We start from the raw sequence: 27,231 nt of genomic DNA, 5'->3' as shown, positions 1-27,231 counted from the left end.
GCTGACCTGGGTTTGATCCCACGACCCACTGGGCAGAAGGAGAATTAACTCCTGAAAGTTGTTATCTCACACGCACAGTTGCTATACAAGCTTCTCCCGACACACATACAAAATTCATTAACTCATTAACTAATTAATGGATAAAGGCAAAACAAAAAGACATGAAAGTGAGGTGGGGACTTGGTAAAAGTGGGAAAATGGTGAGAAAACAATATAAGAGAGAGGAACAGAAATAGTGTGACCAGAATGTATTATATGAGTGAAACTGTCAAAGAATAAATTAACTTTAAAAGTTCATTAATTAAAAGGCCCTCTGCCGTGTACTCCCTCAACCTTAAAGCAATGAAAAGTAGATCACCAGTCTTCAAATACCAATCTGGAAACCCTTCTTCCGACTATAAGTAAAAACAAAATAATCACAATAATAAATAGATTAATTTGGGTCCTCCAGGAAGCAGATGCCAAAGATATGTTGAGAAAATGCCTGTGAAAGAAAAAGTAATCGGAGCTGGAGAGAGCAGGAGCCAGTGGCATAGCTCTGACCCCTGGGAAAAGGAGAGCAAAGAATTAGATTAGCTGGGTCTTACACTGCTGTGCCAGCCAGGCCACTGGAGAGTCATCCAGTCAAAGTCACCCATCAAAGGAGTCTGCATCTTGCAGGCAAAGGCCTGCATTAATATTCACTCCACACTCCATCACTGGCTAGGAAAGCCCATTAAAAATGCAAACACAATGGTGATTTCAGAGAACAGCTGCTAGGTCATCCATCACTTAGACTTTCTCAAAACAAAGGATTTGAGTAGTGTCCTTTTATTGAGCTGCCTCAATAAAAAGATTTTAAAAGCAGAAGTCACTTTTTTTGGGGGGGTGGTGTGTGTGTGTGTGTGTGTGTGTGTGTGTGTGTGTGTGTGTGTGTGTGTGTAATAATAATTATATACATAATTATATTTCTACATCCCTCCTCATTCCGTTTGTGGAAAACAAACTAAGCTGTACTGAAAATACAGCATCTGAAATACTGGGTTAACGGGCGCAGAAGATGAACAACAGTAGACTTGATGGCATTCAATACAACCCATCTAAATTATGAATAAAGAAAAAACACTATTAATGAAGTGAGGCACTGTTAACAGCATACTATAAATGGAATCAGAAACCACCACCCCCCAAAAAAGAGGAAGGAGCAAAAAAAGAATTGGAACTATTAATAGCTTCAAGTCGTTCAAATTTGATAAAGCTCCAAATGCAGAGATCCAAGGTGCTCAGTGAGCCTCAGATAAGGGAAACAAAATGTGAACTGCACCAAGTAATAAGACCAAGTTGAAAAAAAGAATGCCTAAAAAGAAAGTCATAAAAGTAATCTAAGAAAAGAGAAAACACAGGGAACAGAGAGGGGCTTGCTACAAAATTCTAGTAAAGTGCAATGGCCATCCAGAAGATAAACAGCATCTTTAAAGTCTTGAGAAGATGGTAAAAAAAATAAAACCACTAAATCTAAAGTTCTGTCCAAAGAAAACATGTCAGGAAAGCAAGTAAAGCTTTTGCATAGAAATCAAAAGAATTTGGCCAGAAGACATACATTATATGAAATGTTAAAGGAAGTTCTTAAGGCCAAAATTAAAGATTCTGGATATCAGTGCAGATAGATACAAACGAATTAAGAGCTCTGAGTCTACTCTCACCCAGCACAACTTAAAAACACACAAATCTCAAAGTGGTAAACAATTTCCAAGCAAATAAGTTTTACACACAACACTCAGAAGTATTAGGAGGAATGCAAAAACTTCAAATGTAAATATTGATATTGTCGCAGTATCTGATACCCAATACATGGGGCTGGCCAGGTGGCTCAGTGGTTAGGAGCACATACTGCTCCCCCAGAGGACTCTATTTCCCAGCACCCACATTAGGCAGCTCAGAACTGTCTATAACTCCAGCTCCAGGGGATCCAGTGCTCTCTTCTGGACTCTACAGGTGCCTACCTACAGCACTCACATGCAAATATCCTCACCCCCCTCATACACACACACATGCATACAATTAAAAATAAAATAAGGGTTTTTTTTTCCTTCTTAAAAAGAAAAATGTTTAGTGACTGTTAGGATTCCGCTTTAGCTTGCCTAACTACCTGTGATGTCATTGCCTATTTGCCTCAGGGGCATGGCCCTGTCCAAGGCCATATAAAAAGATAAAGCCTCCATGTGGCTCTCTCTCTTACTTATTTTCTCATTTTTTAAATCATTACAGTGGCCAGAGGGAAAAAGCATAGGAAGTACAAAGGAAGAAAAACAAGAGAGACAGCTGATTTCCCCCTGCCTAAAAATTTATTTATTTATGTATTTTTATATATGAGTGGAGTGCTCTATATCTGCACACATGCCTGCATGCCAGAAGAAGGCATCAGATCCCAGTATAGATGTGGTTTCTGGGAACTGAACTCAGAACCTCTGGAAGAGCAGACAATGCTCTTAACCACTGAGCCATCTCCCCAACCCTGGAGATAACTTTCAAAAAGAACTTTCATACATGCACAAAACCAAAGAGAACTCGTCATTAGCATATCAACACTATGAAGAATGTTATAGGAAACTCTTCAGATATGGAAGGATCCAGAGGGTCCTAGAAACCTACAAGAAGAACATCGTGATCGGTGGATGAGGGACCAGGGGGTTCTGCTCAAACTATTGCACTAACCAAGGACAACACAAGTAGTAAACATCGAACCCCTACTCTGATCTAGCCAGTGGACAGGACATTCTCCACAGTTATGTGGAGAGTGGGGACTGACTCTGACATGAACTCTGGTGCCCCATATTTGACCACCTTCCCTTGGTAGGGAGGCCTGATGGCACTCAGAGAAAGGATAAGCAGGCTACCAAGATGAGACTTGATAGCCTATGACCATATAGTGGGGGAGGAGGTCCCCTCCGTCATAGACCTAGGGGAGGGGAATAGGGTGAAAGCGGGAGGGAGGGAGGAATGGGAGGATACAAGTGATGGGATAACAATTTAGTTGTAATATGAATAAATTAATTAAATACAAAAAATAAATGTCAGAAAAAGAATGAAAATGGTAGCAGGTGCTTTCATCTCACCTTCCCCGAAGCACCCCAAGTAGGGACTTGGGGGGGGGGAGATACTTAAGGAATCTTCAGACCCACGTCCTTGGTCTCCCATTGGAAGCGCTGTTTGGAGAGGTTTAGGAGACTCCGCCTTGCTGGAGGGAGTGTGTCACTAGAGAGGGACTTTTCACTTCTAGCTGCTGCCTCTGCTTCGTGTGTTAGTCCAAGCTGCGAGTTCTCGGCTTCCTGCTGCAGTTGCCATGCCCCCCCCCCTTCATGATAGATTCCTATGCCTCCGGAGCCATAAGCCTAAAGGACCTTCTGGAAGTTGCTTCTGGTCTTAGCTTTTTATCACAGAAATAAAAACGCAACTAGGGCGATAATGAGTTATGGTTTTATGATGCAGATATTAACAAAAACTTAGTGAGATGATAATACAGAACTATTTTTTTCTAATACTCATGGTATATACCAAATGTTGTTAAAAATAAGTAGTAATTCAGGGATATTGTGAGGGAAGGAGAAGGAGGCAGAATTTTTGCAAGAACTTGGTCAGAGAAAAAAGATGACAAGGAAAATCTCAGCAGTAGTAGCCAAAAGCGTAATGAAGTCGACACCATGAGAAGGAGTGCTAGGGAATTCCCTTCTTGGCCAGTTATGTAAATTTGGGGCTCTTCTCCTCTGAATCTCAGTTTCTTTATATGTAGAGCTGGGGTGCGGCTGACTCTGAGGCCTGTGAGTCTATGAATCTGATGAAGGGGACTAATGCTCTCCTCTGACCACTTTATTCCCTTCTCAGTCTGAGGAGGTGACAGCAGAAAAATCCCCACAATCCCAAAATAGCCGTTACTTGTGTAATTCAAAAATTAAAACTCATGTCTTGCATTTGAAAATCTCCTCAAGACAAAGCATGGTGGTCCATGCCTTTTAATGCCAGTACTTGAGGAGCAGAGACAGGAGGATCTCCGTGAGTTCGAGGCCAGCTTGTTCTATATAGCAACTTCCGGGGCAGCCAAACCGACAAAGAGAGACCCTGCTTCAAAAAAAGAAAGAGAAGAAGAGGAGGAGGAAGAAGGAAGGAAGGAAGGAAGGAAGGAAGGAAGGAAGGAAGGAAAGAAGGAAGAAAAGAAAATCTCTTCAAAAGATGTGATGCCACACAAGCCTTGAGTGAGTGTGTAAAGAACCGATGAAGTTCTGAGTGAGTGTGTTTGACATGAGCACAATCATGTCAAGGACCCAGTGTCTTACACTTGTGGCAATGGCAAAGCCTTACCCCGAGTGTGAGTCTCAGAGGTATGGCACAACCTTCCTGTGGTCCAAGTGTGAATGTTGGCATTGGTCCAAGTGCGAATGTTGACAGTGTGTGCAAGCATGAGCATTTATAAATGATTGACCAGAGTGTGCAAAAAGGAGCAACTTGCAGGTTCCTCATCCCAGATGTTCACAGCCTGAAACTGCTGCCTGCAGAGACCTCCTCCCCAGAATAGCTAACTTCTCTCTCTGTGCTGTACACAACGAAAATGCTGAAGCCAGTTACAGGTTGATGGGGGCAGGGGGGGTTCCTCTCCATCTGCGTGTGCATGCCCCACCTCACCCCAACTTTTCTGTATCTGTGTCTGTCTGTCCTTCATTCTTTCCCTCACCACCCCTATTCCCAGGCCCAAGTCACACAGGATGCAGTAGCCAGATAAAAGTCTCAATGGGTAAAAGCACATGACGTCATGCAAGCTCAATGATGTGAGTTTGATGCCTATAACATACAGTGGAAAAGAGAACTAACTCTACAAAGATGTGTTCTAACCTCCACACATGCACACACATGGCACACATGTGTTTCTCTCTCCCCCTCTCCCTCCCTCCCTCTCTCTCCCTTTCTCCCTCTCTCTCTCTCTCTCTCTCTCTCTCTCTCTCTCTCTCTCTCTCACACACACACACACACACACACACACACACACACACACACACCAAAAAAATAAATGATAACAAATAAAAGAAAAAGACCACATTTTCAAAATGTACATATAATACATTGTCCTAGAACATACAAAATTATTGTTCAGAGAATTGAGTAGGGTTTAGGGATGAGAAAGGGGCTTAACTAAACATTGGTATCATGGAGAGCTTTTTTAAAATTTTTTTTAGGATATCACTCACTACGTAACCTGAGCTGACCTCAGGCTCACTACCCTCCTATCCGCCTGCTGAGTACTGGGATTCCCAGTGTGTAGCATCAGGGCAGGCCCGCGTGGGCACTTCTTAGTGTGGTAGAGTTGCTCTGTATCTTGATTATAAGAGTGGTTTTATAGCTGTATTCTTTTGTGAAAACTGGTAAAAACTACAACCTGGATTTCAATGGGTTGCAATTTCAAGTTAACAGTATTTTTGAACAAACAGAGTGGCAGTCCAGGGCTGACTCACAGTACACCCTAGATAACTCTCCAGGTAAGTTTCCAGAAGTAGGTTTAACTTCTACTTTAAACATTTAGTCTCTTAAGAGAATCTCAATTACTTTAAACATAAAAGTGTATGCTGTAAAATAAACACACTATTTTAAAAATATGATCGTGGTGGTTTTAAGAAGCACTATGGTACTGGAGAGAGGGCTCAGCGTTTGTTAGCACCGATTGCTCTTCCAGAAGAGGACCCACATGACAGCTCCCAACCATCTGTAAGTCCAGTTCCAGCGGATTTTAATGCCTTCTTCTGGTCTCTGCAGGCACCGTGCCCACATGAGATGCACAGACATACCTTCAGACAAGGCATTTGTACACAGAAAATAAAAAGAAATGCCTTTAAAAGTCACTATTAGAAGCACCTATTGAGTCATAAATTACATACCGTATAATTCACCACACAGAGTTGAGTGATTTTGTTTTTTGCTTTTTTAGAAAAGTTAGAGTTGTATTATCACCGTCTCAATTTAACTATTGGTCACTTCACCCTATACGGTCCGCATGCCCATTTTCAGTTTAACAGATTTTCAAAAAGAAAAAAAAAACAGAAAAAACAAGCAGGTAACTGCAACAGTAACATTTATTCGCCTGATACAATTGTCACAGAGGCTTACGGCTAGCTTGTTCTATCTCTGCAACCTGTCTCTGTACAACTGTCCTGGTAAAACTGCCTCCTCTCTTTCTCCTTTGTCTTCTTTCTCTTGTCCCTTCTGGTGAGAGTTGGATGTCTTCTATCTCTGACTCATTCTGTCAAATCTTTCTCTGAACATCACTTTGTCTGCCTCTCAATTAGACAACACCTTCAAGCATGGTTGCTTCCTTCTACAAACTAACTTTACCCTCATAGTTTGGGATTAAAGGTATGTGCGCTAAGGGCATGTCCGTATTCCAGCCAGAGCTGCCATGTTGCTGGATTGCCTGTAGAGACAGGTCACCCAATGACAAACTTGCTATCATGGGATGGCCCGATCCTAGTCCCAGACGACCCTAGGCAGCCAGCCTTGTGCTTCTTCTGCGCTATATCCGATGAGCTGTTACCAACCTTAGTTATACAACATTCAGTGATGAGTAAATGACCACATCATGTAACAGCTCGCTTCATAGCTGTCCGGGCCCATACATCACACAACTAATTTCTCTTCGCCTTAAAACACTGAAGCTTCCCTAGCCCCCCCTCATATGCCCCAACATCAAACAATCCCAAACCCCAGCACTCTTAAGACTTTTGTAAAACTCAAAAGTAGCTTTGTTCACAGGAAAGGGGGCGGGGTGGGGGTGGTGGATGCAGATGACAATTTCTAGGATTGAAGATTATGCTAGCAAGCAAGGAAAACAGAAAGTTGAGGCAAGTGGGGAAAAAAAAAAGCAGACAGCATTAAAGTAGCAGAGAAGCCAAAGAATAAAGCTTTGCTTTCAAGACAGCGGAAGCTGGAGTACAGCCAGGAGCATGTCAGGGTAGAAAACAAAGGACAGCCGAGTAAGGAGTTAGGTGACATTGGTGAGAATGTCCAGGAGACTGCTTAGAGCCACTTGAGGGAGGGGTGTGTGTGTGTGTGTGTGTGTGTGTGTGTGTGTGTGTGTGTGTGTGTGTGACCTGAGTCAAGATAAGCTAGCAGTGAAGTAAAGCAATGCTACTGCTGCGTAATTAAAAAGGAATATAAAACAAGGATTGCTTACGTAATCCCATCTAATGAAGGCCACACTTTTCTTACTAAGTGCCTAATAACTTGCTTGGCTGCCTCTTGTGTACTGCCTAGACGTATGAAAAAGACCAGGGCAAGTTCCTTCAATCCGCAAGCCGCCAAAGGCTTCAAGGAGAGCAGATACACTGGGTGTCGGGGAATTGCCGTCTGGGAACAAAATTGCTAGGTCTGGAATCATGGCCTTGAGACATATATTATTATTACATGGCGTCTGTTGTCACTCTCTCCTGAAGCCGACTGTGAGACCCATTCATGCTGGGGAGTCAGAGACAAGGACAGTAGCAATGGGCACGCACCACATTTGTACAGCCTCATCGGGTTTGAAAGTCGTTTCACACACCTCTCATTTGACCTTTACAATCGACTTCTTAAAAAAGAAAAAAAGACATTATCTTTCCCATGTGTGTCCAAGCTTATTGCTCTGTTGCTGCGATACAAACATCAACCAAAAGCAGCTTGGGGGAGGGAAAGGTTTCTCTGACCTACAGGTTAGAGGTTCCATCCAGGGAAACCAAGGCAGAAGCTCAAAGCAAGAACTGGAGCAGAGACCGTGGAGGAACGCTGCTTTCTGCCGTGCTCTCCATGGCTTGGTCAGCTTGCTTTGAACTCAGGACCACCTGCCTAGGGTTGGTGCTGCCTACAGTGGGTTGGGCCCTCCCACATCAATCATTAACCAAGAAAGTTCCCCACAGGCCAATGTGATGGAGGTAATTCCTCAGTTGAGGGCCCCATTTCCCAGCTTAGTCTAGATTGAGTCAAGTTGACAAACAAACAAACAACAACAGCAACAACAAAAACCTAGCCAGCTCACCATGCTTTATTTTACAAACACAAAAGCTCATGTTTGAAGAAACTCGGGAGACAGGCTTCTTGCTTGCAGTCCAGGGGCTCACTAGCCACCCCAGGCTTACCTCTAGGGAAGTTAAGAGCCCAACCGTGAGCTGCTTGAGGCTAACGTCATATGTTATATGGTATAGCACGACCAGAGCAGGTACCAAATGAGTGTCTATAAAATTGCTTCTGTTTTTTAAATACTCTTGTTTTAGGGGGTGGGGGCAGTAGTGAATATTAAACCCAGGGCCTCAGGACCTCACACTGCCAGGCGTGCCCTCTACTACTGAGCTGCTCTAGCACCCCACTTTATCATTTGCATAACTATTACCTCATTTGAACCTCCCAACAAATATAATAAACAAAACTGCTATTTTGCTGCCCTTATTTGCAAGTGAAAGAGTCGTGTTTGCAGCGGTCCTCGTCTTGGCCTCGGGCATCACAGTGACTCCTAAAGGAGACCACGTGGACAATCGCCCGTGCTTCTCCGCTCTCCGTTCATCCTATGCAGGAGGCTTCCTTTCCTGTTTCTCCTTAGGTGCTTTGGACAATTCTCCCCAAAGCAGAAAAAAAATAAAAATGAAACCTGGTTTGAGCACTCAGTCTAAACAGGTGCTACAAGAAAATCTGGAGCAATAGGGAAAAAAAAAACCAAAGAATGCTTAGATTCCTGTATCCACACAGAAAGATGGGAACACGGTCCTGTTGTATTTTAGAAGTCAGAAAGACACTGGAGTTCAGGTGGTCCAACACTTAAACAAAACTTGGTCACATACACACACACACACACACACACACACACACACACACACACACAAATATATATATATGTTAAAAAAGACCTGGCTTTTCATGTCTCTATGACCAGTAGTCAACTTCTAAAGGCACTACTCACTGGTTTGCTGTCACAATTCTTTGCATGGTGACCTAAATTATCCCTTCTAGTTCTTAAAATATCACAAAGCAGGTGACTGTCATTTGTTTGACTTGATGTCAGTTTGCAAACAGTATGAAAGGGAACTTTCAGGTCCTCGTGATCCCAATGATTTGCCTCAAGCTACCTCAAGGGAGTTCAGAAGTACTGGGTCCTGGGTGTGTGGAAGTGTCTTCACTGTGCCAGAACGGTAAAATCATCACACAGAGACAACAAATGGGGAAGAAGGAAGAGCAGACATCCCAAGTTCATAACTCCATTACTCTCACTTTTGGACGGGGAACACTGGTGATTCAGACTGGAAAAATCAACAGGAAACTAATAAACAGCAGAGGTAACAGTGAGGTGGCTATTTTTTTGTTTTGTTTTGTTTTGTTTAATAAATTATTTTAAAAGAATTAAATCTCCCTCTATGCTACTTGTCACCACCCATAACACTGAATTCCAGGAATTCTGACAAAACAATCACCTGAAAGACACTATATATGATCTTAAAAGACATTTTAAAGATGTGTCAATTAAAATAAAAAACACTAACTGTTCATTCAATTCTTAAAAATCTGCTCACCTAGGGGGGAAAAAAAAAACCAAAGAAAGTGAAAAAGCCAAGCTACAAACTGGGAGACAATTTTGACTACAAAAATGACTGACAAAGGACCACTATGCAGAAACATAGAATGAATTGAGAAAGAATAAAATAAAGGCAAGCATGCCAGGCATGGTAGCACACACCTTTAATCCCAGCACTCAGGAGGCAGAAGCAGGCAGATCTCTGAGAATCCGAGGCCAGCCTGGTCTACAAAGTGAGTCCAGAACAGCCAAGGCTACACAAACTCTGTCTCAAAAAAATAAAATAAGATAGGATAAGATAAAATAGACAAACAAGTGAACTGGCATTTCCAAAAGCACAAAGGGGAAATCCAGCTAATCACTCAAGACATGAAAAATGCTCAACTTCTTTAACAGTCTAGAAATGCAAATCAAAACTACCGAAATGCCATCATACACCCCAAATAACAAAACTACCGAGTCAGTAAAGATAAATATCAAATATAAGAGAGGACATGAGGTCCTTGTACTCCTGAGCAAGATGGAGGCAGGAAACAAGAGAACCCCCAAAAGTTGATTAGCTAGCAAGCCTGCTTACATAACAGCAAGCAACAAAGAGATCCTGCCCCAGCCAAGGAGGAGGAAAGGGACTAACATTCATGGCTGTCCTCTGTTCTCCAGATCCACCTGAAAAAAAAAATCCACCTGAAAGATGAGCATAGTGGGCTCGCCTCGGCCACGGAGGAGAAAAAAGGAAGATAATTTCCAGATATACTTGGAAGGCCATGCCACAGAGCATGGAGCTGAAAGGACTAACCAAGCATGTGGCCTTAACCATCATCCCCTTCCAGAACAGCTGGATGGCATTTCCTCAGGCACAAGTTCTCAAAGCAAGTCTGACATCACCCAAGAATCACCCTTTTAACATCGACTGACACTGGGAATTCGTGTTCTGCTTTTCCAAGCTGTGCAGGCACAGGGATCTCTACAGAAGGCAGCTCCGCCTTCTCTTGGCGATATGGTGAACTTGACCAACGTGCCACTGAGAAAGCCCGAGCAATGTCCACAGCCGTCGACGAGCTCCTGCGTGAGCAGAAGCTGAGCGTGTGCACACACACAGTCTGCAGGAGGAATGTCAGCAGTGGGCATCCGGCTTCTCTCACCTCAGGATTCTGACTCCGAGTGAAGGCTTCGGATGATACCCTAGGTCCCCTCCTCCTGTGCCAGCCTCACATGAAGCAACCTTGTCTCAAGAAAGAGATTCTACCATATTTGGTATAAGGGGAAAGAAGTGACATTTTTCATCTTCTTACAAAGCATCTCTCACCATCAAACCCTCCGGCTTGTCTGCCACGGGAGGAGAGGAGGCCGACTGTATGACCTCTTCTGAAGGAATAGTTGAGGGGTACCTGGCTTTTGACCACATCGATTTGGAAGAGGGATTTCATGGATAAGCAGCTACAGAGAAACAGAAAGTAGGGTACCCTCCCATTGCTCCATTTTACTGCATGAAGAGGATGTTCTTGCTTATGTGTTTGGTAACGTGTGGAGCAAGGTTGTGGGCTGTATGGAGCAGTTGACACATAGTCACCGGGAGGGATTTGCTTCTGGTAAGGATCCCCATGAAACCAATGTGAAAAATAATTACTTATGATTTACAAATCTAAAACAAAAAACAATGATGAGCCTAGTGGCACATGCCTGTAATTCTAGCTCTTAGTCAGCTGAGGTAGGAAATAGGGAGTTAACAGACAGTTTTGGATAATTATCAAAGTCCTGTCCAAAAGGGGATGCGAGAGGAAGAGAAGGAAGACAAGGAGGGAAGAGGGTAAGATAAGAAAGGAGGGGAGGGAAGGGTGAGAGGGAAGAAAAGAAAAAAGAAAAGAAGAGACATAAAGAGAGAAAAGAGAAAAATGTCACTTTCAAATCAGCCAATGCCACCTCCTGGATTCACAGATAAAGGCAAGGTGTGGCCACATGAGACTTCCTGGGCAACAGGAGCAGCAGCAGGAGTCATCAAGGTCCCTTTCCTGACACCTGCACACTGCTTTCTGCCAGCGGGGATTTCTGCCTCACCAGGGCTAGCAAATAGTTTGGTTGGTCTACTCTAAAACAACTAAAAACAGCAATAACAAACAAGCAAACAAAAACCCTCAACATTTCCCAAACTATTTCTGTAACATAGAGGAAATAGGAGGTACCTGCTAACAGGATGGGGTATAACAACAGTGCCCACGCCACCCCTGAAACTACCCCACCCCCACTACATTAGCAAGACACACAAAAGGCTGGAAGTACAGAAGAATAAGAAAAGTTACCATCCCTGGTCTCAACAAGCTTAATCTTAAAACAAAAGGAACAAAATATAAAGTATGTTTGAAAATGTTGCATTAAACCCCGTCACTTTGTATTCTGGCTAAAAGAAGAAAAAAAAAAGAGTTATGTTGCCAGGTGTGATGGTGGTTCTGTGAGACTGAGACCTCTAGAGAGATCTCCAGTCTATTCCCAGAGATGCCACTAAGAGACGGACTCCTTTGTCCATGCAAATGCATAGGAATAGGAATTTATTGAGCCATCTCAATGGGGTCCTCCAGCTCTTTCAAGCTGCAGACCCCAAGAAACAGAGGCATGGGCCTTTTATAGGTTTTAGACAAAGAAATGATTGTCTACAGTATGTGATTGGTTGGCATTTGGGCAGAAAAGCTGTGAGCAGGGAGTTAGAAGTCTTGGCATTTGGTTATTGGATAATGGGTGGATGGGCAAGTCAACCTATGGAAAAGATTGGTTGAAGCAGTCACAGGGGGCTTTTAGGAACTTTTTCAGTTGGGGAGGGGTAGTGGAAATTTTAAACACAGCTGGTTGTCCTTGAGTCCAGCTGGACCCTGAGCACAGACTGAGACCTTGAGTCAAGTTGGACTCTTCAAGGTTTTTCCTGTCCCTGCCACACACACACACAGTGATCTGATATCTGTCTGTCCTTGGTTCAAGCTGGACCCTCTAGAAATTTACATGCTTTGGCCTTAATGGGGATCTTTAAGGGAGGACTGAGTAGGCCAACTTTTACATTTTCCCAGACTTTGGCCTTAATGGGGGGTCCTTAAGGGGGCTGATTCCTTCAGTTCATGCCTTTAATTCTAGCACTGGAGGAGGCAGAGCCAGGTAGATCTCTGTGACTTCCAGACCAGCCAGTGTTTTAAGTCATCATTGTCCCAAAGGCAGTGGTTCTCAACCTTTAGTTCATGACCTGCTTTGGGGATAAATGACCTTTTCACAGGGGTCACCTGAGACCATCTGTATATCAGATGTTTATATTACAAATCATAATAGTACCAAATTATAATTATGAAGTAGCAACAAAATAATTTTATGGTTGGAGGTCACCACAATATAAATAACTGTATTAAAGAGTTGCAGCATTCGAAAGATTAGGAACCACTTACGGCCTAAGTTATAATGCCACAGATATCTAATCTAATTTCTGAATTTTGAGGGGTTACCCCTTTATTGATAAGAAAATTACCCCTGGAAGTTTCCACCATAAGTTCTGATCAAATATGGTTCTTCTTTCTTGAAACTCAAAATTAATAAAATGAGAACAAAATAAAAATAAATTCTAAAGGCCAGGAATGGTAGTGCATGCCTTTAATCCCAGCACTGGAGAGGCAGAGACAGGTGGATCTCTGTGAGTTCCAGGCCAGCCTGGTCTACAAAGTGAGTACCAGGACAGTTGGAGTTACATAGTGCGATCTTGGTTAAAAAGAAGGTAGAAGAGAGGGCTAGAGAGATGGTTCAGAGGCTAAGAGCACTGGCTGCTCTTCTAGAGGTCCTGAGTTCAATTCCTACCATCCACGTGGTAGCTTATAAACATCTATAATGAGATTTGGTGCCCTCTTCTGGCATGTGGGTGTATATGTAGGCAGAACACTATATGCATAATAAATAAATCTTTTTTTAAAGTCTATAAATAAATCCTAAAGCTGAGTGTGTACATTACTCTATTCTCGCTTAATTTCTATTTTCGTTTATGCAGAGGATCCTCCTTCCAGACTTCTGTGGAAATACATGTGACTCTCTATAAAGTGGCTTGACTTACCACAAATAATTACTGTCTTTTGTGGTAACTCAGGTGAGCTCTAGAAAGTGTGGTCCAGCAGGACAAACCTCTTAGTGTTCTGTCTACTGTTGACCAATAGTCATGACCCAGCCACAGACCCAGCCTCAATATCACATGAAGCACTCTTTTTGAACACAGGGTCTCATGTATCATAGGCTCACCCAGAATCATTACATTATGCAAGGACAACTTTGCATTTCTGATCCTCCTGCCCCACCTCTTCAGTGCCGGATGACAAGCGTGTGCCACCGAGACTGGCTTATATGGTGTTGGGGATCAAATCCAGAGTCTAGCTGTATTGGCTGGTTTTGTGTGTTCAACTTGACCTAAGTTAGAGTCATCAGAGAGAAAAGGAGCCTCAGATGAGGAACCACCTCCATGAGGTCCAGCTGGAAGGCATTTTGTCAATTAGTGATCTGTGAGGGAGGAGTCATCCCATTGTGGGCGGGGCCATCCCTGGGCTGGAGGTTCTGGGTTCTATAAGAAAACAAGCCACGGGAAACCAGCCAGTAAGCAGTACTCCTCCAAGATCTCTGCATCAGCTCCTGCCTTCAGGACCCTGCCCCGCTTGAGTTTGGTCCTGACATCCTTTGGGGATGAACAGCATTGTGAATGTGGAAGCTGAATAAACCCTTTCCTCCCCAACTTGCTTTTTTGTTACGATGTTTCATAGCAGTATTAGAAACCCTAACTAAGACACTAGGCGAGCACATTCTCATTTAGCAATCAAAAAATCCTAAATTTATTCTTAGATAGCAATAGTGAAGATAACTTTGAGACACATCACCCTATTAGTCACCTGAGAGGATCTAGCTGTGACCTTGGAGTAACAAGTTGTCAGCAATGGGAAACCTGAAAAACATTAATGATCGCTTGCTTGGTCCTCTTCAGGGATCTCATGGCTGCCTGCACTATTATTTTGACCTAATAATTACCCTGCAGTGGATGAGGGCCACAGTGGTAGTTAAGGTTTTAAACCATAATTATTAAATAAAACACCAACCTGCTCAGCCCTCCTGTCTGTGATGCATCGCTCCCCCATGGGGCTTACACTGTTGAATTCTTATACAGCAAAACTTACTGAGGTTCCCAGGAAAAACCCTGCCCCTTGCTGCAAGAACAAAGTTTTTCCTGAAGGAAGTCTTGGCCTTTTGTATCTCTTCCCTGAAAGCTAGCTTCAAGCTCCAGACTTCTGCATTTCTGCTGTGGCCTGATGGTGAAAGGGAAAGTCACAAACATCTCGCCTTAGCATCTCTCTCTTTCCAGCAGCGCATCAGCACAGGATGAGTACGCCATCTCTGCTCTTAATAACACCCCACTCTTAGTACTAACCCCAAGAAATCTTTAAGCAACTTTATAAGGCCCAGTGACTTCTATGATCACTCCTTAGCAACTCTCACAGTTACATCAAGGAACAGAAAGGATAAGGTCTCTTTGACCAAAGAGGGTGGGGTTTTTTTGGTTGTTTTGTTTTGTTTTGTTGAGACAGGGTTTCCCGGCTGTCCTGGCTTCACTATGTAGACCAGGCTGGCCTCGAACTCACAGAGATCTGCCTGCCTCATTTTGTTGTTTTAATCTCTCTCTCTCTCTCTCTCTCTCTCTCTCTCTCTCTCTCTCTCTCTCTTTCTCTCTCTCTCTGTGTGTGTGTGTGTGTGTGTGTGTCTGTGTGTCTGTGTCTATGTGTGTCTGTGTGTCTATGTGTGTGTCTGTGTGTGTTTCTGTGTGTGTCTGTGTGTGCGCATCTGTGCATACATTTATGTATATGAGTGCAAGTGTGCTCATACCAGGGTGCACACATGCCATGGTGCACATGTGATCACAGAAAATTTTCAGGAATCTGTCTTCACCTTCCATTTTGCTTATCTTGGTTAAGGCAAAGTCTCTTCTTGTTTGGTTGGTTGGAAGGGGGTGCAGTTTTGTGAGACAGGGTTTCTCTGTGTAGCCCTGGCTGTCCTGGAACCTCTTATGTAGATCAGCTTGACCTCAAACTCACAGATATCCACCTGCCTCTGCCTCCCAAGTGCTAGGATTAAATGCATGGGCCACCACTGCCCAGCAGCAAGGTCTTTTCTTGTTTTCCCACTATGTCTCTGTCTACTTTCACTCTATCCAGAGTGTGTCAAAGCGTCGTATCTGGGACTCTCTAAACATAGCAGAAGCTCTAAATATCCTTTGCTTTATCAGTAGTGTTGACAGGAACTTTCTAGCAGAAGATAATTAATTCATACAGTATGCAAGCTGCTGCTTTAATTTCTTGGCATTTTTTTAAGATTTATTTTTAACTTTTTAAAGTGTGTGTGTGTGTGTGTGTGTGTGTGTGTGTGTGTATACTTGGGTATGTGCATGTGAGTGCAGTGCCTATGGAAGCCAGAGGAAGATGTCAGATTCCCCTGGACTAGAGTTCTAGGTAGTTGTAAGCTGCTATATGTGGATGCTAATATCCTAACTCAGGTCCTTTGGAGGAGCAGGGGATTTTATTGATAAAGGTCAGCATCACCATGGCTCTTGCTTAGATCATTTATACCAAGAGGTCCACTGCTCTTGCATGTAAGGCCATCTCAGAATATACTATTTAAAAGTCTTGCAGAAACCACAATTTGATACATATACACAATCATTACACAAGTAACAATGACTTTAACAAGATATTTGTTTAGTCATGAAGTTTATTTCTAGTCATTTTTGTTGAGACGGGCTCTCACTGTGTAGACCAGGCTGTCCTGGAAGACATTGTGCAGTGTTGTTCCTGCCTCTCAGTGTCTCAAGAGCTGAGCTCACAGGTGTGTGCACCACCACACGCCACCGCAAACGATTTTGATCTCTTGCATCAAATAGTCTTTCTTGTTTCTTTTCTTGCTTTCTTCTTTCTTCCTTTCTTCAAGTGGGTAGTGCTTAGCACTGAATGTGCAGAGAGCATCCACAACATGCTGGAAGCAAGGAATTTCCCACAGGGAAGCTTCCTTTGGTTTTGGTTTTGATTTTCACTATGTGGCCTGGGCTGTCCTGGGACTCACTCTGTAGACCAGGCTGGCCTCGAACTCACAGCGATCTGCCTGCCTCTGCCTCTCAAGTGCTGGGATAAAAGGCATGTGCCACCCCTGCCCAGTTTAAGTATTATTTCTTGATAAGGCATGTATGGACACCTTAAACTTCATGGGTATATAAACTTTCTCGTAGGGGCTTGCTACTCCAAGTAGCTGATCAGTACCTGCAAGGACTCCTAGCACTGTAGACTGAATTATGTCCTCAGAACTCAGATGCTGAAGCCTCACTTAATTCCATGTGCCTTGAGAAGAAACTGGGGTAAGATGAGGGCATGAAAGCGGAGCCTCATCACGGCATTACTGACCTGGTTAGAAATCAGAAACCTAATTTATCTCTCTCCCTCTCCAGCCCCAATGTGATGTCACAGTAAGAGAGAAGCTGCCAGGGCTGGAGAGATGGCTCAGAGGTTAAGAGCACCAACTGCTCGTCCAGACGTCCTGAGTTCAATTCCCAACAAGCACATGGTGGGTCACAACCATCTATAATGAGATCTAATGTCCTCTTCTGGCATGCAGATGTACAGGTAGACAGAGCACTGTATACATAATAAATAAAATAATTTTTTAAAAAAATCCTTTCTTAAAACGGAAGTTGCCTCCACTCAAGAGTCTTCCCCAGATCCTAGCCATGTAAACCTTGGGTTTTAACTCCCAGAACAATAAAAAAATAAAAGTAAATAAAAAGAAGTTCTGTTAAGTCATCCAATCTGTGGTACTTTATCACCCCAAGCTACTAAGACACCAACCCTTCCAAACATATACTCTAAGCCTGACAGAGGTGACGCATGCCTTTAATCCCTGAGGCAGAGGCTTCTGGATCTCTGAGTTGGAGGCCAGCCTGGTCTACAGAGTGAGTTCCAGGACATCCAGGGTGACACAGAGATGCCCAGGGCTTATACCAGACCAGCCAAATCGGAATCTGCATTTCTAGAAAGTGCTTGAGTGACCGGCACACTTGTCATAAGCACAGTGACAGGTGAAGAAGCTCTATTTGGAGGGGGGGAATAAAATCACCTGAACATTCCAGTCCTAAAAAGAATGTCCAGTTAGTTAGCACACTCTGAACCAAGGGGTACTGGATTTCATAGCAGTCCTTGCAAATGAAATCTCACAGTTAGCTGTATCTGCTTTCTTTCCACCTCACACTCCATCTTTGTGGGGGAAGGTACTGTGTTAGGAGATCAGAGCAGAGACAGAAGCTAACAATTCTTCCAATAGAGTTTCATCTAGACTGTAAAAATTCCCCAGTCTATTCCACCCCAAAATTACACGTTAGGGCGTCAGTGGGAACTAACGTTAACAGATACTTGTAAGGAGCAAAACTCACCCCTAATCTATCTCCAGGCACAGTGAAACTCCTGCACATTTTTGGCATCTGTGATAGATCACAAAGCCCCTCCCTTTTCTCTTCAGATTTTTTTTTGGGGGGGGGGTCACAATTCCACCTTTTTAAAACCAAAACCTTAAGCACCACACTTGTGCTTTTATTGTTCAGTTTAATGTCTAAAACTACATATGGCTGTACTTGGTATTTGGCTTAAGGTTTTGTTTACTGTTTGTTTTATATATACAAACTTCATTTTTCTAAGTGTTGTGGTTTCCCAAGAAAACTGAATCTAATGCTTGGAGATTTTCCTTACTACCCACCATCCCCCACCGGATCCCTCACACGCACAGCCTCCTCCATTATCAGCACCCTGCGTGGAGTGGGACATTGGTCACAACTGCTAAACCCACGATCATGCACATTATCAAAGTCCACAACTGACATTAGGGTTCAGTCTTGGTAAGGTACATTGTGGCTTTGAACAAACTACGATACTATTCACTACCAGAGTAATACACATAGCTCCCTGCCCTCGCAGCCTACCTTTCCAGTTTAGAGCACATATTTGGCCAGGTTAAGCAACAAGTGGCACAGGCTAGTTTTGTCCAAAAGCAAGAGTGAATAAGACACAACTATATTCAAAAAAATTTTTTTCCAACCACAGATGGTCTTGCAGGATATCAGAGTACAGACAGCCTTTTGAGTAGTGGCTTGAAAAATAGTGTACTCACTCACAAGCTGCTCGCTTCAGCCTGTCCCTTGCCAATCCCATAGACCTCTAAGGGGAGTCTACATATTTCCTTAGGTGTCAACAGTAGGAGACACCTTATCCTGCCTGTCCTGCCCTTTGTACTGTGTGCCTTCAAGCATGTCTTTCCTTCTCTCCCTCCCTTCCTCCCTCCTTTCTGTCACTTTACAATGCACTAATGCTGCAATGGCTTTCTAAAAGCTGACTTCCCCCGACCCAAGTTTCCCAGCAACTGTAAGAGCCTGTCCACCACTTGCTTAGACTAATAAATAAAACCAGGATCTATTTTAAGTAGCCGGCTTTCTTTTTATTTTGGTTTTTCGAGACAGGGTCTCTCTGTGTTAGCCTTGGCTGTCCTGGACTCGCTTTGTAGACCAGGCTGGCCTTGAACTCAGTGATCTGCCTGCCTCTGCCTCCCGAGTGCTGGGATTAAAGGCGTGCGCCACCACGCCTGGCTTGGTAGCTGGCTTTCAATTCTGTAGATTGAACTGTCCATCTCTCCCAAAAAAAGCTAGTAACAAATCTCAAAGAACAGAGTGTAACAAACATTGTGTCACTTCGCCAAGAGCCACAGCCCGCAGTCACATTGCAAAGCCAAAGGCTAATCGCATTTGAGCAACAATGTCACGAAGTCTTAGTCATGACCCTGACAATCCACTAAGCTGAGTCCCTATCTTCCTCAGTGATAGGTGACTGTGCTTCCAACTGTACCTTCTCAGTCATAGGTTGCAAATACCCTTTGTTACATGGCAAAAGATTGTGAGGGGAACTGAAGACAACAAATAGAAGCCCTCTTCCACAAGCCTAAGCCTAACTACAAAGAGGACAGGGGTGTTGTTACAAGACAAGTATTTTTGTGCCCCCTCCAAAAAAAAAAAAAAAACAAAACAAAACTTTAAGATGAGCGTAGTGATGAGCCTGTAATCCCAGCACTAAGGGAGGCAGAGGCAGGTGGATCTCTGTGAGTCCAGCCTGGTCTACAAAGTGAGTACATAGTACTACACAGAGGAAACTATGGGCGTGCGGTGTGGGTGGGGAAGAAACAAAGAAAGCTTTAAAGGCAAAGCAAGGGGCTGTGCTGTAACTCAACTGGTAGAGTGCTTGCCTAGTATGCAGGAAAGCCCTGAGTTTAATCCCTAGCTCCACCTTCATTGACTGTGGTTGTGCAGGTTTATAAACACAGCACTTGGGAGGTTGAAGATCATCCCCAGGACAGCCTGGGATACGTGAGACCCTATCTCAAAACAAAACAACAAAAGCTAAGGGGTCTATGTGTCGTGTGTGTGTGTGTGTGTGTGTGTAGATGGTGTCTTCCTTGATTTATGCCTTTTTTTTTTTTGAGACAGGGTGGGGCTTGTTGATTTAGCTAACCTGGCTGGCCAATGAGCTCCAGGGATCTGTCTGTTTCCCTTCCTCCCATGCAAACCCACTGTGGCTACCCAGCTTTTATACAAGTGCTGGCGATTTCAACTCAGGTCCCCATGCTTGTGTAGCAGGCACTTTACTGACTGAGCCGCCTTTCCTGTCTTTATCATGTTAATCTAACCCATTATTCATTTAGGAAAAAAAATTGTTTTGTTTTTGGAGACAGGGTTTCTCTGTGTAGCCTTGGCTGTCCTGGACTCACTTTGTAGACCAGGTTGGCCTCGAACTCACAGAGATCCACCTGCCTCTGCCTCCTGAGTGCTGGGATTAAAGGCATGCACCACCACCACCACCCCACAGAGATTCTTTTTTTTTCTTTTTCTTTTTTTTTTAGATTTTTAGATTTTTATTTATTTATTACATATATACGCCAGAAGAGGGCACCAGATCTCATCATGGATGGCTGTGAGCTGAACTCAGGACCTCTGGAAGAATAGACAGAGCTCTTAACTTCTGAGCCATCTCTCCAGCCCCAGAGATTAATTTTTAATCCAGCACTCTGAATGCTGAGGGAGAAGAATCTCAGGAACCCAGGAATTCAAAGCCAGCTTGGGGTCCATACTAAGACTGCCTCCCTCTTAAGATTTTCTTTCGAACATTTATTTGTTTCTCAGCCATTTCAGATTCCTCTATCAAGAATTCTGTTTAAATCTGTACCCCATTTTTAATTGGATTATTTCGTGTATTTATGTCTAGTTTCTTGAGTTCTTTATATATATTTGGATATTAGCCCTCTATCAGATGTAGAATTGATGAAAATATTTTCCCATTCTATAGGCTCCCATTTTGAGCTATTGGCCGTGTTTTTTGCTTTATAGGTTTTCAGTTTCATGAGATACCATTTATTAATTGTTGATCTTAGTGACTGAGCTGTTGGTGTTCTGTTCAGAAAGTTGTCTCCTGTGCCAGAGAGTTCAAGGCTATTCCCTGCTTTCTGTTTGTTTGTTTGTTTGTTTGTTTGTTTTTTGAGACAGGGTCTCTCTGTGTTAGCTTTGGCTGTCCTGGACTCGTTTTGTAGACCAGGCTGACCTCGAACTCACAGCAATCCACCTGCCTCTGCCTCATGAGTGCTGAGATTAAAGGTGTGCGCCACCACGCCCAGCTTTCTACTTTCTCTTCTATGAGGCTCAGTGTATCTGGTTTTATGTTGAGGTCTTTGATCCACTTAGACTTGAGTTTTGTGTAGGGTGATAAATATGGGCCTATTGGTATTCTTCCCCATGTAGTTAGACCAGCACCATTTACTGAAGACGCTTTCTTTTTTTCCATTGTGTATTTCTGGCTCCTTTATCAAAAATCAGGTGTCCATAGATGTGTGGGTTTATGTATGGTTCTCTAATTCTATTCCATTGATCAATGTGTCTGTTTTTTAGGAAATGCAAATCAAAAACTACTTTGAGATTCCATTTTATACCCATCAGAACAGCTAAGATCAATAACACAAGTGACAGCTCATGCTGGCAAGGATGTGGACAAGGGGAATACTCCTCCACTGCTGGTGGGAGTGCAAATTTGTACAACCACTAGGGAAATCAATACAGCAGTTCCTCAGAAAATGGAATCGATCTACCTCAAGCTATACCCCCAGCTATACCACTCCTGGGCATACACCCAAAAGACACTCCATCCTACCACAAAGACACTTGCTCAACTATGTTCACAGCAGCTTTATTCATAATAGCCAGAAACTGGAAACAACCTAGATGTCCCTAAACCAAAGAATAGATAAAGAAAATGTAGTACATTTACACAATGGAGTATTACTCAACCGTTAAAAAAAATATAACATCATGAAGTTTGTAGGCAAATGAGCTGAACTAGGAAAAAAAAATCATCCTGAGTGAGGCAACCCAGACCCAGAACGGCAAACACAATCAGGGCGTAGCCCAAACGTCACCAGAGAGGCTTCCTCTGGCAGGTGATGGGAGCAGATGCAGAGACCCACAACCAAACATTAGGTGGAGCTTGAGGAAGCCCACAGAAGAGGCGAAGGATTCTAGGAGTCAGAGAATTATGCAAAGGAGAACACGGCATCAACCAAGCAGGGCTCATAGCCTGGAGCAGCAACTACAGAGCCTGCTTGGGTCTGTGTGACATCCTCTACATGAGTTAGGGTTTAGCTTGGTCTTCTTGTGGGACCCCGAACAGTGGAAGCGAGCGTGTCTCTGACTCTTTCGTCTGCTCTTGGGATCCATTTCCTCCTCCTCGGTTGCCTCAACCAGCCTTGACATGAGGGTTTGTACCAAGTCTTATTGCATCTTGTTACTATGCTCAGTCTATCTCTCTGAGAGGCCTGCTCTTTCTTGAAGGGAAACAGAAAAGCAGTGGAACTGGGGGTGGGGAAGGGGGAAGAGTAAAGGGAGGAAAACTGAGATCAGGATGTATTGTATGAGAGAGAAAGAAAAAAGAAAATATGCTTTTATATGAAATGTAGATTTCATAAAAAGTAAATATCCTTTTATATGAAATATATACTTCATATACATGAAATATAAATTTCATACACACACACACACATATATATATACATATATGAAAAATCTTCTTATATGCATGTGAATGTTGTTCCCAGAGGCCAGAAGAGGGCACCAGATCACCTGCAGCTGGAGTTTCAGGCCTTTATGAGTCACTGCCTATGTAAGCGCTGGGAACTGAACTGGGGTCCCCCGTAATGGCAACAAGTCCTTTTAACACTGAGCCACCTCTCCAGCCCCAGGACCCCATCTTTTAAAAATAAATGTAAAACCAGAAGTAAAGTTTGGGGATTTTTATAAATGAAACGTGACGAGCCAGTCATGTCAGCATTTTCTGGTCCAGAGAGCCCACTCCTGTCCTTTACTTGGAGGCCAGGCACACACAGGCTTACTAGGGAAGACACAGGCTGAAAGTAATCCTCCTGTCCCCCATCCTGATGATCACCCTGGAAGATTAACCATCACAGCTCTCTTGCTGCCTCAGAATCAGGGCTAACAGCAAACAGTCTCATTTTCCCACTGCCTGGAGCCAGTGGCATGGCAAGGCTCACACTGCCCCCTGCTGTCCAGTCACATATTGTCTCTTCCTTGACCATCTTTAGCTCCCACTATGAAAAAAGAAAAGCAACAGAATGCCCCCACAAAAGTCAAATGTCTTTATTTTATATAAAAAAAATTTTGTACAGTTTTAGTTCCTATGTTTAAGAAAAAAAAATCCCTAAAATTGCCATAATGTTTAATTCACTGCAAACTGTAAAAACAAGCTTTTTATATATTAAAAAAAATTTACATTTTACAATTTTCTACACGCATGCACAAGGTCTCAGCTCTGTAACAAAAAACAAAAGCCCAAAAATAAAAAGAAAGAAGATAAAAAATAAAAAGGACAAAAGAAGAAAAAGAAAAGGGGAAGAAAAAAAGGAATTAAAAAAAATCTAGATCCAATAATGGAAAATTCTACATTTACAATCTCACTTGGAAGAGATTTAAAAAGCTCCTTCCTTTTGGACACAGAAGAACATATTACAACAATCACACATCAGAACAGAATCCATCAGTAGATGCTGCCCCCCACAGGGAGAACAGAGGATAGAAAAGAGAAGGACAGACACCAGAAAGGGCCAAGGCAGAACTAGGCGCAACCACCAGGGAAAGCCCAGACCCTGGGAAACAGACACTGGGCAGGAGGCTGTTGCAAGATCTGGCCTCCTTACCTTTTAAGTCAGGGCTTACAGTGGGAATGCTGGGGCAACGGCAATGCTGGGAGCAAAAGCACAAGGGCAGAGACAGAAGGAAGCAGGAAGAAGCAAGAGGCTGGAGGGACATAAATAAAAACAGAACAAAAACACAAGCTTAGGAGAAAGTAGAAAGGGACCAATGGGGAGAGTGAGCATGGCGAGGTAGGTGAAGGACCGAGGCACGCTGTCCTGGTGTGGAGGGGAAAGAGCCAAGAGCTCCGAGGTCATGAAAACCAAGGCCAAGTTGTGCGGTGGGGATGAGGGATGAGCTGGGATGCCACATAGCCAGAGCAACAAGGGCCCTGAGTAGCCCAGCACAGCATCCCCTACGGAGACAGTGCTGACAGCGCTGAGCTGGGTAGCCACATTCCCACAGTGGAAGAATCAGAAAGCAAGTGAGTGGTGGGACAGAACTGGTTGGGGAAACTTCTCAGAGGGACCGAGTCAGCTGCCCACCCGTAGCAGTTCACAGCATGAAGACAACTTCCCGTCCTGGAGAAGCAAGACAGACAGACAGACAGACAGAAACAGACCCACACACGCACACAGGCGCACACACACACAAACACACAGCCATACACCTGGCAATTCAAAAAAAAAATAATAATAATAACAACCAAAGTAGACGAAGATACCACAGTTCTGACACAAAGGACCAAAATGTTACCATCCTTAGTCACAGCCCTTAGTGCTTTAGACAGAGTCGGGGAGACGTTTTCTTTTTCGTTTTAGGAAAAAGGAATGGAAATATCACAGTGATTAAAAAACATGGCAGGTTCTTAAAAATAAACGCTCCTGTGCCCCTAACCTAGGGCATCAACTAAGATCCCAAATATTTTCCTTCTGCCCACCCCACCCACGGCTAAAACCAACACCACACCCCATTCTTGCTCGCAAAGGCAACACCCCCAATCACCATCCAGGTCCTGCTTGCCAGGATAGTGAGGTGTTTATGTGACCCAAGAGGTTTTCTTCTGAAAGCTGATTTGTCATTGTTGTTGTTGTTGTTGTTTTAAAGAAAAGATACCATCCCATGACCCAGTGGCATTAATTTCACTGGAATCTAGCCAGGCACCTCTACCACAGCCCTAAGCTAAGCTTGAGGCCCTGCATTCAGTCAGCTCCAAACACCATTCCTATGGGAACAAAGCAAGCACTAATGGGCAAGCCCCTCAGCAAGTGATGGGCAGGCTCCTGCACAGCCGCACGGTGAGATCAGTGGGTACCTCATCTAGGAGTGGGCTTTGCACAGCAGATACCAGCAAAATTTCCAAGGAAGTGAAGGGCCTAAGCAGGGGCTCTGGGAGTTGTTTAGAGAAGTGGTCCAGGGGCATCGCTCCATCCCAGCCATAAACACCATCTCCACACGGATCCCGGAAGGATGTGTGGGTACGTCCTATTTCTATTCCTTATGGTATAAAAAAAATTTTTTTAGAAGTGTCTGATCTAAAGGCTCACATCTGCTCTGAAAATATCCATTAGGAGGGTTAGTGAATCCTGCTCAAAAATGAGCTTTAAATTACTGAGATTCAGATTTGGTGCAAAGGCTATGTTAGTTAAAGTAGGGTGAGGAGCTAATACCCACAAAAGGCAGTAATCCTTGGTCCCTCGCCCTGATAGAGAGCCCAGAAAGCGAGGCGGAAAGAGAAGAGGATGGGACCCTGGAAGAGGCCATGGGAAAGAGACCCCTGAGGCAAAGAACTGGACTTAAGGCAGGGGATGAGAAGGAGCTGCTGGCCCCTCCCCTGAAGAAGAAGAGATGAGGCCACAGGTCTCTGGAGCTAGAAGTCAGCAGGACTGGGGGTAGCTGGTGCAGAAAATGCCCTGGACCACAGGGTTGGGCGGGGTCTGCACACCATATAGTCCTTACAGAAGTCAACATGCATCCTTCACAGGTAAGGGTGAGAATGAATGGCTCAGAAGGACAGGGGTCAGTGGGTTCAGAGGGACAGGGGTCAGGGCAAGGGTCTCTCCAACCTCAGGGGTCTGTGTATCCTGCCTGTCTGTCTATCCTGTCTTTCAGGAGTTGTCCCAAGAAAGACACACTGGACCTCCCGCACAGCCCTGGTAGAGTGGTCAAAGAGGTTTCATCTCAGTTGGCCTATGACTGTGTGACCATACAAGTCAGAAACAGCAGTGAAGACTTCTGGGTAGAAGAAGAAAGCACTTCCCCGTGTGTGTGTGTGTGTGTGTGTGTGTGTGTGTGTGTGTGTGTGTGTACACCAGAGAGTACAGCTGTAACAGTGGAAAGCAAGCAACACTGCAGGGAGAATCCTAACTCTGAGACTGTTACAGGTGCTTCCTTGCCCAGGGACTCAGGGCTATAGCTGGGGACAGGGGATAGGGTTAGCTGCTGTCCCACAAGAATTTGGCACCATGGTTCTCTAGGATCAGAGCTGTGCCCTCCCCTAAAGAAACCCTATCGGGGCCACTAGAGAGAGTGGCACTAAGAACTTCGGTTTATAAGGGTACAATCAGAAAGGCCCTGCATCTCTCAGAAGGGACTCACATCCAGGAGACATTTGGGGAAAGAACGGGGTATGAGGCACTGTTTCCTGCAGGGCCTGCAGTGATAACAAAACTGGGGAGCAGGGTGGTTCCCAGGTATTGTTAAAGCAAGATGGTCTCTCCAGATTTACATGGGGGGAAACTGAGGAGGAGAGGCGGAGACCGGGTACAGGATAAGTTAATTCAAGTAAAAGAGAGAGAGAGAGAAAGAGAGAGAGAGAGAGAGAGAGAGAGAGAGAGAGAGAGAGAGAGAAACAAAGCAAAACAAAAACAAGAGCAAGAGCAAGTAGGATGGCAGAGATGTGACGGGCCCAGAGAACCCAGCCATTCCCACCTGCAGGAACTCCCACATGCCCCCTGCCCCTGCTGCCGGAAAGTCACACAGAGGTCTCCGACTGCAGCCGCATGACGAACTTGTGTGACTTGGGATCAACAAATTCCTCAGAAAGTTTGAAGAATGGCACCTTCTTGGTGCTCACGACCAGGCTGAAGTCCTGGCGTTTTAAGAGGAAAACGATGCCGTCCTTCAGCCCATTGGTCACCGGCTCCTCGCTCACCAAGGTCCACTGTTTGGCCAGCCAACGTTCCTTGTGGTACTGGATGGTGGGTCCAGCTGCCAAATATCGCTCCAGGAAGGCCTGAGGAAGAGAGAGAGAACTCTGTCTAGGCATCTCTCCCGCCCACCTCTCCTTCAGGCTCTGAGACACAGCTTTCAAAGATAGATGCTTCTGAGCTTATTATAGAATGAACTGGTGTCTTCAAACGTGAGAGCAGAGGAGAGTCTGAGAGACGCCTGACGTACATATGGCACGATGACACGC

At 44.2% G+C, this 27,231-nt stretch overlaps 1 protein-coding gene and 1 pseudogene across 7 annotated transcripts in view; one reads left to right on the top strand and one right to left on the bottom strand.

The window, feature by feature from the left end:
* Nucleotides 1-9,199: 9,199 nt before the first annotated feature.
* On the top strand, nt 9,200-25,665 carry LOC311597257 (primary cilium assembly protein FAM149B1-like; annotated as a pseudogene). The gene is made up of 4 exons: nt 9,200-9,317; nt 10,277-10,807; nt 10,970-11,142; nt 25,523-25,665. The product of its transcript is annotated as a primary cilium assembly protein FAM149B1-like (transcript).
* The window catches only part of VANGL2 (VANGL planar cell polarity protein 2), a 25,218-nt gene continuing 22,461 nt past the window's right edge, over nt 24,475-27,231 (bottom strand). For all 6 annotated transcript variants that reach the window (XM_084792312.1, XM_084792311.1, XM_084792316.1 and 3 more), the window contains one exon: nt 24,475-27,048. In XM_084792312.1, coding sequence (XP_084648438.1) covers nt 26,788-27,048 — 261 coding nt within the window. In that variant the 3' untranslated portion in view covers nt 24,475-26,787. The remainder of the gene's footprint in view (nt 27,049-27,231) is intronic.

This window comes from Acomys minous (genome assembly GCF_964271855.1).
Source record: "Acomys minous genome assembly, chromosome: 1".
Lineage (NCBI taxonomy): Eukaryota > Metazoa > Chordata > Mammalia > Rodentia > Muridae > Acomys > Acomys minous.
The sequence above is the reverse complement of the archived record's forward strand: the minus strand, read 5'-3'. Positions and strand labels throughout refer to the sequence as shown.